The 14,726-nt window shown below is 51.9% G+C and overlaps 1 protein-coding gene across 1 annotated transcript in view; it reads left to right on the forward strand.

The window, feature by feature from the left end:
* LOC144486348 (tubulointerstitial nephritis antigen-like) overlaps positions 1 to 14,726 on the forward strand; it is a 206,559-nt gene that overhangs the window by 164,634 nt on the left and 27,199 nt on the right. Inside the window, exons 5-6 of the mRNA XM_078204381.1 lie at positions 6,488 to 6,671; positions 8,684 to 8,729. Coding sequence (XP_078060507.1) covers positions 6,488 to 6,671; positions 8,684 to 8,729 — 230 coding nt within the window. The remainder of the gene's footprint in view (positions 1 to 6,487; positions 6,672 to 8,683; positions 8,730 to 14,726) is intronic.

The raw sequence follows: 14,726 nt of genomic DNA on the forward strand, positions 1-14,726 counted from the left end.
GTGAGAGCGGGGCAGTGTGTGTGTGTGTGTGAGAGCGGGGCAGTGTGTGTGTGTGAGAGCGGGGCAGTGTGTGTGTGTGTGTGTGAGAGTGGGGCAGTGTGTGTGTGTGAGAGCGGGGCAGTGTGTGTGTGTGTGTGAGAGCGGGGCAGTGTGTGTGAGAGCGGGGCAGTGTGTGTGTGTGTGAGAGAGCGGGGCAGTGAGTGTGAGAGCGGGGCAGTGTGTGTGTGAGAGCGGGGCAGTGTGTGTGTGAGAGCGGGGCAGTGTGTGTGTGAGAGCGGGGCAGTGTGTGTGTGAGAGCGGGGCAGTGTGTGTGTGTGAGCGGGGCAGTGTGTGTGTGAGCGGGGCAGTGTGTGTGTGTGTGAGCGGGGCAGTGTGTGTGTGAGAGCAGGGCAGTGTGTGTGTGTGTGTGAGAGCGGGGCAGTGTGTGTGTGAGTGGGGCAGTGTGTGTGTGTGAGAGCAGGGCAGTCTGTGTGTGTGTGTGAGAGCAGGGCAGTGTGTGTGTGAGCGGGGCAGTGTGTGTGAGAGCGGGGCAGTGTGTGAGAGTGGGGCAGTGTGTGTGTGAGAGCAGGGCAGTGTGTGTGTGTGTGTGTGAGAGCAGGGCAGTGTGTGTGAGCGGGGCAGTGTGTGTGTGTGAGCGGGGCAGTGTGTGTGTGAGAGCAGGGCAGTGTGTGTGTGAGTGGGGCAGTGTGTGTGTGTGAGCGGGGCAGTGTGTGTGTGAGAGCAGGGCAGTGTGTGTGTGTGAGCGGGGCAGTGTGTGTGTGTGTGTGAGTGGGGCAGTGTGTGTGTGAGAGCGGGGCAGTGTGTGTGAGAGCGAGGCAGTGTGTGTGAGAGCGGGGCAGTGTGTGTGAGCGGGGCAGTGTGTGTGTGAGCGGGGCAGTGTGTGTGTGCGTGAGCGGGGCAGTGTGTGTGTGAGAGCGGGGCAGTGTGTGTGAGAGCGGGGCAGTGTGTGTGAGAGCGGGGCAGTGTGTGTGTGTTTGTGTGTGTGTGTGTGAGCAAGGCAGTGTGTGTGTGTGTGTGAGAGCGGGGCTGAGTGTGTGTGAGCGGGGCAGTGTGTGTGTGAGTGGGGCAGTGTGTGTGAGAGAGCGGGGCAGTGGGTGTGTGTGACCAGGGCAGTGTGTGTGAGCGGGGCAGTGTGTGTGTGTGTGAGCGGGGCAGTGTGTGTGTGTGTGAGCGGGGCAGTGAGTGTGTGAGAGCGGGGCAGTGTATGAGAGCGGGGCAGTGTGTGTGTGTGTGTGAGCGGGGCAGTGTGTGAGAGCGGGGCAGTGTGTGTGTGTGTGAGCGGGGCAGTGTGTGCGTGAGAGCGGGGCAGTGTGTGTGTGAGAGCGGGGCAGTGTGTGTGTGTGTGTGTGAGAGCGGGGCAGTGTGTGTGTGAGAGTGGGGCAGTGTGTGTGTGAGAGCGGGGCAGTGTGTGTGTGTGTGTGTGAGCGGGGCAGTGTGTGTGTGTGTGTGTGAGAGAGCGGGGCAGTGTGTGTGAGAGCGGGGCAGTGTGTGTGTGTGAGCGGGGCAGTGTGTGTGTGTGAGTGGGGCAGTGTGTGTGAGAGTGGGGCAGTGTGTGTGTGAGAGCGGGGCAGTGTGTGTGTGAGAGCGGGGCAGTGTGTGTGTGAGAGCGGGGCAGTGTGTGTGTGAGAGCGGGGCAGTGTGTGTGTGAGAGCGGGGCAGTGTGTGTGTGTGAGCGGGGCAGTGTGTGTGTGTGAGCGGGGCAGTGTGTGTGTGTGAGCGGGGCAGTGTGTGTGTGAGTGGGGCAGTGTGTGTGTGAGTGGGGCAGTGTGTGTGTGTGAGCGGGGCAGTGTGTGTGTGAGTGGGGCAGTGTGTGTGAGAGCGGGGCAGTGTGTGTGTGTGTGAGAGCGGGGCAGTGTGTGTGTGTGAACGGGGCAGTGTGTGTGTGAGCGGGGCAGTGTGTGTGTGAGAGCGGGGCAGTGTGTGTGTGTGAGCGGGGCAGTGTGTGTGTGTGTGTGAGCGGGGCAGTGTGTGTGTGAGAGCGAGGCAGTGTGTGTGTGAGAGGGGGGCAGTGTGTGTGTGTGAGTGGGGCAGTGTGTGTGTGAGCGGGGCAGTGTGTGTGAGCGGGGCAGTGTGTGTGTGAGAGCGGGGCAGTGTGTGTGTGAGAGGGGGGCAGTGTGTGTGTGTGAGAGGGGCAGTGTGTGTGTGAGCGGTGCAGTGTGTGTGTGAGAGCGGGGCAGTGTGTGTGAGAGCGGGGCAGTGTGTGTGAGAGCGGGGCAGTGTGTGTGTGTGAGTGGGGCAGTGTGTGTGAGAGCGGGGCAGTGTGTGTGTGAGTGGGGCAGTGTGTGTGTGAGAGCGGGGCAGTGTGTGTGTGAGCGGGGCAGTGTGTGTGTGTGAGTGGGGCAGTGTGTGTGAGAGCGGGGCAGTGTGTGTGTGAGTGGGTCAGTGTGTGTGAGCGGGGCAGTGTGTGTGAGAGCGGGGCAGTGTGTGTGAGAGCGGGGCAGTGTGTGAGAGCGGGGCAGTGTGTGTGAGAGCGGGGCAGTGTGTGTGTGTGAGTGGGGCAGTGTGTGTGAGAGCGGGGCAGTGTGTGTGTGAGCGGGGCAGTGTGTGTGTGTGAGTGGGGCAGTGTGTGTGAGAGCGGGGCAGTGTGTGTGTGAGTGGGTCAGTGTGTGAGAGCGGGGCAGTGTGTGTGAGACCGGGGCAGTGTGTGTGTGAGCGGGGCAGTGTGTGTGTGAGCGGGGCAGTGTGTGTGTGAGAGCGGGGCAGTGTGTGTGAGAGCGGGGCAGTGTGTGTGTGTGAGTGGGGCAGTGTGTGTGAGCGGGGCAGTGTGTGTGAGAGCGGGGCAGTGTGTGTGAGAGCGGGGCAGTGTGTGTGTGAGCGGGGCAGTGTGTGTGTGTGAGCGGGGCAGTGTGTGTGTGAGAGCGGGGCAGTGTGTGTGTGAGCGGGGCAGTGTGTGTGTGTGAGCGGGGCAGTGTGTGTGTGAGAGCGGGGCAGTGTGTGTGTGAGTGGGGCAGTGTGTGTGAGCGGGGCAGTGTGTGTGAGAGCGGGGCAGTGTGTGTGAGAGCGGGGCAGTGTGTGTGTGAGCGGGGCAGTGTGTGTGTGTGAGCGGGGCAGTGTGTGTGTGAGAGCGGGGCAGTGTGTGTGTGAGCGGGGCAGTGTGTGTGTGTGAGCGGGGCAGTGTGTGTGTGTGAGCGGGGCAGTGTGTGTGTGTGAGTGGGGCAGTGTATGTGAGCAATCAACATTATCACCAGTGACTTGGTGACTGAATCTTATCACCTTCCCAAACCTCTGCCTGTCGCTCTTTGGTTCTCTGTCAGTCATGTACCTGTCTTTGTGTCTGTAACTGAATCTCACTCCCTTTATGTCTGCTTCTATCGTTCCCTCTCTGTCTCTGATTGGTTAAATGCTTCACTTTATCTCATTCGTCCTTTACCCATAAATGTTTTTATAATGACTGTGTAAAGGGCATCAAACTGAGGTATAAAAGAGCAGCTTGTCTCTGATACGCAGCCTCACTGATGTGGGAAAGTGATCCTGCCCTTGACTTTTGAACGAATGCCTCAGTGCTGTTTACGGAGTTAACCCATTCTCGCTCAGCCACTGTGGCTCTGCTCGCATATTGAGGCAATGCAGACACGAGGGGGGCCTCCGTCCCGGCCCAGTGGACAATACTTTGAGGAATAAACCTATAACCTGGCCACCTGTTATTGGCTGGATGTCCTATTTAGTTACCCAGTGCTGTCGAGGCAATGCTGCTCTGTACTTTCACTTTCTTTCAGACAGTGGGTATCTCAGACAGTGGGTATCTCAGACAGTGGGTATCTCCCTGCACCCTCAGTGGAACTCTCATGGCCACAGTCCTTGGCTTTTGGCTTTCCGAGATAATCAAACGGAATGACAGAATGTGCTCCCTAAACACTCGTTCAAAGTCTGAGCTGGAAATTACCGGAGTAATGGGTTTGGTGGTGGAGGCAGGAGGGTGGCAGGTGGAGACTCAATGTGGTCATTGCTGTTTGCTCAAGAGCCACATTCTGCCACCCGCTGGTATTAACCCAGTCCTGGGGAGGGGATTCGCTCCAGGGTGGGTGGGTATTAGCAATGGGGTGGCGTGAAAAGCAAACCCACATGGCATTGCTTGTAGGCTCCTGGAGGACAGTTCCTTCATTCAGAGGCACTCAGTCTGATCAAACGACCAGGCTTTGAGAATGGGCAGCCCTTTGCTGCAGGCTCCCACCCACAGCCACTGCTCGTTCAGAACCCACCCTGCAAACCCCCACCCCACACCCATCACCCCTGCAACCCCGAAACACCCACCTCCTTGTCACGGTGCCGATGGTGAGTGGTGTGTTTGGTGGGTGACACAGTGACCAGTGGGTGTGTCAGGGTGTGGGTTACAGAGTTACGCTCAGACTAGTGTCAGTGGGCTGTGTGGATGGGGGTTCGAGGCTGAGGAAAGATCAATCGCTATCACACAATCTTCCTTCAGGATCCACTGACTGCACCATGCAAAGAAACTGTGTACAGCATTCTCCCTCATTCACCCTCTCCCTCGCTCACCCTCTCCCTCGCTCGCCCTCTCCCTCGCTCGCCCTCTCCCTCGCTCGCCCTCTCCCTCGCTCGCCCTCTCCCTCGCTCGCCCTCTCCCTCGCTCACCCTCTCCCTCGCTCACCCTCTCCCTCGCTCACCCTCTCCCTCGCTCACCCTCTCCCTCGCTCACCCTCTCCTTCGCTCACCCTCTCCCTCGCTCACCCTCATTCACTCATTCACCCTGATCCCCGGTATGGAGGGATTATGAGGAAAGATTAAACAGGTTGGGACTCTACTCATTGGAATTGAGGAGAATGAGAGGTGATGTCATTGAAACATATAGGATCCTTAAGAGGCTTGACAAGGTAAATGCTGAGAGGATGTTTCCCCTCATGGGAGCGTCTAGGACCAGACGGCATTGTCTCAGAATAAAAGGACATCAATTTAAGAGTGAGATGAGGAGGAATTTCTTCTCTCAGAGGGTTGTGAGTCTTTGGAACCCTTTGCCACAGAGAACTGTGGGGTAGAGTCCTGGTGTATATTTAAGGCAGAGATAGATTTTTGATCAGTAAGGGAATTGAGGGTTATGGGGTAAGGGCAGGAAAGTGGACATGAGGAATGTCAGATCAGTTGAATGAAGAGGTTTCTCCTTATCTCAGTCCTAATTGGCCTACCTGCTATCCTGAGCCATGATCCTGTTGAATGGTGGAGCAGGCTCGAGAGCCCCCAGCCACAGGAAACAACATTCCTGCACCCAGTCTCTCCCGTCCTGTCAGAATTTTATGTTTCAATGAGATCCCCTTTCATTCTAAATTCCAGTGAGTACAGCACCAAGGGGTATGGGGAGAGCGGGGGTGTGGAAATAGAGGATCAGTCATGACTATACGCAATGACGGGGCAGGCTCAAAGGGCCAAATGGCCTACTTTTGCTCAGAAACATTACAGCACAGAAGAGGCTATTCAGTCTACCTTGCCCATGCCAGCCCAAGGAAACCAGGTGCCCTTCCTAATCCCACCTTCCTACACATGGCCCATAGATGTGCAACTTACAGCACTTAAGGTGCAGATCCAGGTGCTTTTTGAAAGAGTTTCGGGTCTCTGCCTCCTTCACCACTCAGGCAGCGAATTCCAGACACCCACCGCCCTCTGATATACCTCACATCCCTCAGTCTTCTTTGTTCCAGGGAAACGACCCTTGTCTATCCAATCTCTCCTCATGGTTAAAACAACCCCAACCTATCCAATCTCTCCTCACAGCTACACTTTTCCAGCCCTGGCAACATTCTTGTAAACCTCCTCTGCACTCTCTCCAGAGCAGTTACATCCTTCCTGTAATGTGGTGACCAGAACTGCAAATAATGCTCCAGTTGCGGCCTCACCGGTGTTTTGAACATTCCAACATTATATCCTTACTTTTATATTCTATACTTCTGCCAATGGGGGGGGAGAGTATTCAATATGCCTTCTTTACAACCTTGTCTACTTGATCTGTTGCCTTTAGGGCATGATTCTATGTTTCCAAAGCTTAAACAACTTGTACAGTTCAGAATGGATCAAAATAATCAACAACCTTATGGGATGAGAATAATGAGTTGAATTGTTAAAAATTCAGAAATCATTGACCCTTGCAGTAACCTCAGGTTCACTAATTTGGTTTGGCTCCTGCTCTGTCCAAGACCACAAGAAACCACAAAGGGTCGTGAATGTAGTCTAGTCCATCACGCAAACCAGCCTCCCATCCATTGACTCTGTCTACACTTCCCTCTGCCTCGGCAAAGCAGCCAGCATAATTAAGGACCCCACTCACCCTGGACATTTCCACATATCCCAGATGTTTCCTTCTCTATGAACAGTATGCTTTGTCTGTATTGCATGCAAGAAACAATACTTTTCACCGTATGCTAATACATGCGACAATAATAAATCAAATCAAAAAAGTTGATGTTTATGGTTGGATAATGACTTTGTTTGACATCCCTTGTTTGAAGTTGCAGACTCACTTCTTTCTGTTTCTCTCTGTTAGGGTGGTATCAGACACATGTTACCCATTCTCCAGTTCAGAGAAGCAGCCGCTCAGTAATCAGTGTATGATGTCCACTCGTTCAGCTGGCCGTGGCAAGAGACAGGCAACGATGCCTTGTCCCAACTCCTATACCCACACCAACCACATCTACCAATCCACTCCCCCCTACCGCCTGTCCAACAACGTGAGTAACTCGCACCTCAGCACCTGCTCCTCACTGTTCCACCTCTGGCTGTATTTCTCACCTGAAGAAGGGGCTTGGAGCTCCGAAAGCTTGTGTGGCTTTTGCTACCAAATAAACCTGTTGGACTTTAACCTGGTGTTGTTAAACTTCTTACTATATTTCTAAAACAGGGAAACCCATTCACTGACTCCAACAAAACTCACTTCAGTCAATTTATCCATCGAATATCATCAGTGACCCAGATTCAAACCGATCATTTCACAATTCACTTAAAGATGGAAAGAACATTCTAGATTTTTCTCAGTCATGGACTCAGTATCACTGCCAGGGCCAGGATTATCTCCCAGATAGGCCGCTGTGTGAAATCAGAGTCACTAACTCCCCCCTCACCCCCATGCCCCCCCACAGCCTCCCCAATCTCATCAGAGCTACTCCCCTCCCCCCTGCCCCGAGCATCATTGGGTGCTGGTTACCAATCCTGTTGTGACCCCCCGCAGGCTGCTCTGATGGCCCCGATCGATGCATGTTCAAATTCACTATTTTAAATGTAATTTGCCAGCTTGCAGCCTGATATAATTACCTCCCACTATTCACACCCCCCCGCCCATCTACGGGGGGGGGGTTTCTTTCAGGTCCGCACAAGCGAGAACCGGATTGTTGGACACCGAGCGTCAAGGAATCACCCCTCACCAACCCCACAGCAATCAGAAGCACCCTCCCCCTACCACCGTGAGGTTTATCCAGTCCAACCCCCCCAATCAACGCCCCTTCCCTCACCGACCCTCCACTTAGCCTACCCCCCGCTCAGCCTCCCGCCCCCTCAGACCCTACACTCAGCCTCCCTCCCCCTCAGACCCTACACTCAGCCTCCCTCCCCCTCAGAGCCCACACTCAGCCTCCCGCCCCCTCAGACCCTACACTCAGCCTCCCTCCCCCTCAGACCCTACACTCAGCCTCCCTCCCCCTCAGACCCTACACTCAGCCTCCCTCCCCCTCAGACCCTACACTCAGCCTCCCTCCCCCTCGGACCCTACACTCAGCCTCCCTCCCCCTCAGACCACTCACAGCATTCCTCCCCCTCAGACCCCACACTCAGCCTGCCTCCCCCTCAGACCCTACACTCAGCCTCCCTCCCCCTCGGACCCTACACTCAGCCTCCCTCCCCCTCAGACCCCACACTCAGCCTCCCTCCCCCTCAGACCCCACACTCAGCCTGCCTTCAGGCCACGTCCCATGGCGCCCAGTCTTGAGAAGTGGGGTTGGCTGACGGGTTGCCCGCTTTGCATAAATTGGCATTTATCAGGTGGGAAAATCTCACTGATAGACACTACTGATGCCAATGGGAAGCATGTCAGGCTGAATGGGCACTGAGTCCCAATTTGGGGGAATCGCAGGCAATGTCTGTGCTTATCTGTGAATGCTCTGCTTGCTGTAAAATGCTTTGGCATTGGCTTGTGAATGTGTGAAATAAAAACTGGTATTTCTTAACTGACAATCAGTGCGCTCTCAAGGATCAATATCCCTCCCCCTCCTCCCCTCCACACTCCAAGACCAGCCAATGTCCACTGCCCTGTGCAAGGGTCAGGGACCTGCAAAGGGGAGGTGGTATGGTGGTTAGCCCTACTGCCTCACAGCGCCAGGGACCCAGATTTGATTCTGGCCTTGGGTCACTGCCTGTGTGGAGTCTGCACATTCTCCCCGTGTTTGCTTGGGTTTCCTCTGGATGCTCCGGTTTCCTCCCAGAGTCCAAAGATGTGCAGGTTGGGTGGATTGGCTATGATAAATGTGTGGGGTTAGGGGAATAGGGCAAAGGTTATGGTCTGGGTAAGATGCTCTTTCGGAGAGTCGGTGTAGACTCGATGGGCCAAATGGCCTCTCACTGCAGTGTAGGGATTCTATGGATTGTAAACATTGAAGTTTGGGTAGGATATCAAAGTTCATAATGATAGAAAATAACTGAGTGGCTTTGCATTTATTCTAATTCAATTAAACATTAATTATTTATTCAACAGGACAAGGAAATAATGAAGGAAATGATGGAGAATGGGCCTGTGCAAGGTAGGAGATATCGGGCAAAGATTCTCTTCATTGTTTAGCTGAGGCATGGAGAGGGCCTGAAGTATAATGTAGTATATATCCCACACCCCTCACTGTAACACTGATATATCCCACACCCCTCACTGTAACACTGATATACCCCACACCCCTCACTGTAACACTGATATATCCCACACCCCTCACTGTAACACTGATATATCCCACACCCCTCACTGTAACACTGATATATCCCACACCCCTCACTGTAACACTGATATATCCCACACCCCTCACTGTAACACTGATATATCCCACACCCCTCACTGTAACACTGATATATCCCACACCCCTCACTGTAACACTGATATATCCCACATCCCTCACTGTAACACTGATATATCCCACACCCCTCACTGTAACACTGATATACCCCACACCCCTCACTGTAACACTGATATATCCCACACCCCTCACTGTAACACTGATATATCCCACACCCCTCACTGTAACACTGATATACCCCACACCCCTCACTGTAACACTGATATATCCCACACCCCTCACTGTAACACTGATATACCCCACACCCCTCACTGTAACACTCTGATATATCCCACACCCCTCACTGTAACACTCTGATATACCCCACACCCCTCACTGTAACACTCTGATATACCCCACACCCCTCACTGTAACACTCTGATATAACCCACACCCCTCACTGTAACACTCTGATATTCCCCACACCCCTCACTGTAACACTCTGATATACCCCACACCCCTCACTGTAACACTCTGATATATCCCACACCCCTCACTGTAACACTCTGATATACCCCACACCCCTCACTGTAACACTCTGATATACCCCACACCCCTCACTGTAACACTCTGATATACCCCACACCCCTCACCGTAACACTCTGATACACCCCACACCCCTCACTGTAACACTCTGATATTCCCCACACCCCTCACTGTAACACCCTGGTGCCAGGATCCGGGATGTCTCTAATCGCGTCCAAGATATCCTGAAGTGGGAGGGAGAAGAGCCAGAGGTTGTGGTACATATTGGTACCAATGACATAGGTAGGAAAAGGGAAGAGGTCCTGAAAGGAGAATATAGGGAGTTGGGAAGGGAGTTGAGAAGAAGGACCGCAAAGGTAGTAATCTCGGGATTGCTGCCTGTGCCACGCGACAGTGAGAGTAGGAATGGAATGAGGTGGAGGATAAATGCGTGGCTGAGGGATTGGAGCAGGGGGCAGGGATTCAGGTTTCTGGATCACTGGGACCTCTTTTGGGGCAGGTGTGACCTGTACAATAAGGACGGGTTGCACTTGAATCCCAGGGGGACCAATATCCTGGCGGGAAGGTTTGCTAAGGCTACTGGGGAGAGTTTAAACTAGAATGGTTGGGGGGTGGGATTCAAATTGAAGTGACTGGGAGAGAGGAGGTTAGCTCACAAATAGAGAAAGCTTGTCGACAGTGTGAGAGGGAGGATAGGCAGGTGATAGAGAAGGGGAGCGCTCAGACCGAAGGTTTGAGATGTGTCTATTTTAACGCAAGGAGTGTTGTGAACAAAATGGATGAGCTTAGAGCATGGATCACTACTTGGAAATATGATGTGGTGGCCATTACAGAGACTTGGATGACTCAGGGACAGGACTGGTTACTTCAAGTGCCGGGTTTCAGATGTTTCAGAAGGGACAGGGAGGGGGGCAAAAGAGGTGGGGGAGTGGCACTGTTGATCAGAGATAGTGTCACGGCTGCAGAAAAAATGGACACCATGGAGGGATTGTCTACGGAGTCTCTGTGGGTGGAGGTTAGGAACAGGAAGGGGTCAATAAATTTACTGGGTGTTTTCTATAGGCCGCCCAATAGTAACAGGGATGTTGAGGAGCAGATAGGGAAACAGATCCTGGAAAGGTGTAATAATAACAGAGTTGTCGTGATGGGAGATTTTAATTTCCCAAATATTGATTGGAATCTCCCTAGAGTAAGGGGTGTAGATGGGGAGGAGTTTGTTAGGTGTGTTCAGGAGGGTTTCTTGACACAGTATGTAGATAAGCCTACAAGAGGAGAGGCTGTACTTCAGTTGGTATTGGGAAATGAACCTGGTCAGGTGTCAGATCTCTCAGTGGGAGAGCATTTTGGAGATAGTGATCATAATTCTATCTCCTTTATAATAGCATTGGAGAGAGATAGAATCAGACAAGTTAGAAAAGTGTTTAATTGGAGTAAGGGGAATTATGAGGTAACTAAGTGTGTTGATGAAGGTAGGGCAGTTGATGTCATATACATGGATTTTAGTAAGGCGTTTGATAAGGTCCCCCACGGTCGGCTTATGATGAAAGTAAGGAGGTGTGGGATAGAGGGAAAGTTGGCCGATTGGATAGGTAACTGGCTATCTGATTGAAGACAGAGGGTGGTGATGGATGGAAAATTTTCGGACTGGAGGCAGGTTGCTCGTGGAGTGCCACAGGGATCAGTGCTTGGTCCTCTGCTATTTGTGATTTTTATTAATGACTTAGAGGAGGGGGCTGAAGGGTGGATCAGTAAATTTGCTGATGACACCAAGATTGGTGGAGTAGTGGATGAGGTGGAGGGCTGTTGTAGACTGCAAAGAGACATAGATAGGATGCAAAGCTGGGCTGAAAAATGGCAGATGGAGTTTAACCCTGATAAATGGCAGAGGTGCTAAATGAGTATTTTGCCTCGGTTTTCACAGAGGAGAAGGACCTGGGTGGATGTACTGCGGGCTTGCGGTGGACTGAAAGATTGAGCATGTGGACTTTAAGAAAGAGGTTGTGCTGGAATCTTTGAATGGCATCAAGATAGATAAGTCGCCGGGTCCGGATGGGATGTACCCCAGGTTACTGTGGGAGGCGAGGGAAGAGATTGCAGAGCCTCTGGCGATGATCATTGCGTCGTCGATGGAGACGGGAGAGGTGCCACAGGATTGGAGGATTGCGGATGTGGTTCCTATTTTCAAGAAGGGGAATAGGGATATCCCAGGAAATTAGCGACCGGTGAATCTAACCTCAGTGGTTGGTAAGCTGATGGAGAAGATCCTGAGGGACAAGATTTATGAGCATTTAGAGAGGTTTAGTATGCTCAAGAATACTCAGCACGGCTTTGTCAAAGGCAGATCGTGCCTTACGAGCCTGGTGGAGTACTTTGAAAATGTGACTAAACACATTGACGAAGGGAAAGCGGTAGATGTGGTTTATATGGATTTTAGCAAGGCGTTCGATAAGATACCCCATTGCAAGGCTTCTAGAAAAAGTGAGAGGGCATGGGATCCAAGGAGCTGCTGCCCTGTGGATCCAGAACTGGCTTGCCCAAAGGAGGCAGAGAGTGGTTGTAGATGGGTCTTTTTCTAAATGGAGGTCGGTCACCAGTGGTGTGCCCCAGGGATCTGTTCTGGGACCCTTGCTGTTTGTCATTTTCATAAATGACCTGGATGAGGAAGTGGAGGGATGGGTTGGTAGGTTTGCCGACGACACGAAGGTTGGTGGGGTTGTGGATAGTCTGGAGGGATGTCAGAAGTTACAGAGGGACATAGATAGGATGCAAGAATGGGCGTAGAAGTGGCAGATGGACTTCAACCCAGATAAATGCGTAGTGGTCCATTTTGGCAGGTCAAATGGGATGAAGGAGTACAATATAAAGGGAAAGATTCTTAGTACTGTAGAGGATCAGAAGGACCTTAGGGTCCGGGTCCATAGGACTCTAAAATCGGCTCCGCAGGTGGAGGAGGTGGTTAAGAAGGCGTATGGTGTGCTGGCCTTTATCAATCGAGGGATTGAGTTTAGGAGTCCGGGGATAATGATGCAGCTATATAAGACCCTCGTCAGACCCCACTTGGAGTACTGTGCTCAGTTCTGGTCGCCTCATTACAGGAAGGATGTGGAAAAGATTGAAAGGGTGCAGGGGAGATTTACAAGGATGTTGCCTGGATTGAGTGGCGTGCCTTATGAGGATAGGCTGAGGGAGCTCGGTATTTTCTCCTTGGAGAGGCGTAGGATGAGAGGAGACCTAATCGAGGTATATAAGATGTTGAGAGGCATAGATTGGGTGGACTCTCAGAGGCTTTTTCCCAGGGTGGAAATGTCTGCTAGGAGAGGACACAGGTTTAAGGTGCTGGGGGGTAGGTACAGGGGAGATGTTAGGGGGAAGTTTTTCACACAGAGGGTGGTGAGTGAGTGGAATCGGCTGCCGTCAGTGGTGGTGGAGGCAAATTCAATAGGGTCTTTTAAGAGACTCTTGGATGAGTACATGGGAGTTAATGGGATGGAGGGTTATAGGTAGGCCTAGAAGGTAGGGATATGTTCGGCACAACTTGTGGGGCCGAAGGGCCTGATTTGTGCTGTAGTTTTTCTGTGTTTCTATGATTCTAAATGTGAGGTGATTCATTTTGGTCGGACAAAATTAAATGTGGATTACAGGGTCAAAGGTAGGGTTCTGAAGACTGAGGAGGAACAGAGAGATCTTGGGGTCCATATCCACAGATCTCTGAAGGTTGCCACTCAAGTGGATAGAGCCTATAGTGTGTTAGCTTTTATTCAGTAAGAAGTCTCACAACACCAGGTTAAAGTCCAACAGGTTTATTTGGTCGCAAATACCATAACTTTAACCTGGTGTTGTGAGACTTCTTACTGTGTTCACCCCAGTCCAACGCCAGCATCTCAGCTTTTATTAACAGGGGGTTGGAGTTTAAGAGCCGTGGGGTTATGCTGCAACTGTACAGGACCTTGGTGGGACCACATTTGGAATATTGTGTGCAGTTCTGGTCACCTCACTATAAGAAGGATGTGGAAGTGCTGGAAAGAGTGCAGAGGAGATTTACCAGGATGCTGCCTGGTTTGGAGGGTAGGTCTTATGAGGAAAGGTTGAGGGAGCTAGGGCTGTTCTCTCTGGAGCGGAGGAGGCTGAGGGGAGACTTAATAGAGGTTTATAAAATGATGAAGGGGATAGATAGAGTGAACGTTCAAAGACTATTTCCTCGGGTGGATGGAGCTATTACAAGGGGGCATAACTATAGGGTTCATGGTGGGGGATATAGGAAGGATGTCCGAGGTAGATTCTTTACGCAGAGAGTGGTTGGGGTGTGGAATGGACTGCCTGCTGTGATAGTGGAGTCAGACACTTTAGGAACATTTAAGCGGTTATTGGATAGGCACATGGAGCACACCAGGATGATAGGGAGTGGGATAGCTTGATCTTGGCTTCAGATAAAGCTTGGCACAACATCGTGGGCCGAAGGGCCTGTTCTGTGCTGTACTGTTCTATGTTCTATCAGGCAGGAAATTGGAGGCTTAAGTTGGAAAGAGGTTTTCTCAGGGAAATGTACGGAATAAATAGGGGTATGGGGGTAGGGCCTGGGTGGGATTGTGGTCGGTGCAGACTCGATGGGCCAAATGGCCTCTTTCTGTGCTGTAGGGTTTCTATGATTTCTATGAAATGTGGCAAATTTTCAGGGGATATTTGTCTGGAGTTCTGCATGGCAACAGAGAAACATAGAAACTCTACAGTGCAGAAAGAGGCCATTTGGCCCATCGAGTCTGCACCGACCACAATCCCACCCAGGCCCTACCCACTTATCCCTACATATTTAACCGCTAATCCCTCTAACCTACGCATCTAAGGACACTAAGGGGCAATTTTAGCATGGCCAATCAACCTAACCTGAACATCTTTGGACTTCCAATGAGACAGGGAAGTTATGGTAGGTTACAGGAACCGTGGTGTACAAAGGCTGTAATGAATCTAGTCAAGAAGAAAAGAAAAGCTTACAAAAGGTTCAGGGAGCTAGGTAATGTTAGAGATCTTGAAGAGTATACGGCTAATAGGAAGGACCTTAAGAAGGAAACCAGGAGAGCCAGAAGGGGTCACGAGAAGGCCTTGGCAGGCAGGATTAAGGAAAACTCCAAGGCATTTTACAAGTATGTGAAGAGCAAGAGGATAAGACATGAAAGAATAGGACCTATCAAGTGTGACGGTGGGAAAGTTTGTATG

The sequence above is a fragment of the Mustelus asterias genome, unplaced genomic scaffold (genome assembly GCF_964213995.1).
Source record: "Mustelus asterias unplaced genomic scaffold, sMusAst1.hap1.1 HAP1_SCAFFOLD_318, whole genome shotgun sequence".
Classification (NCBI taxonomy): Eukaryota; Metazoa; Chordata; class Chondrichthyes; order Carcharhiniformes; family Triakidae; genus Mustelus; species Mustelus asterias.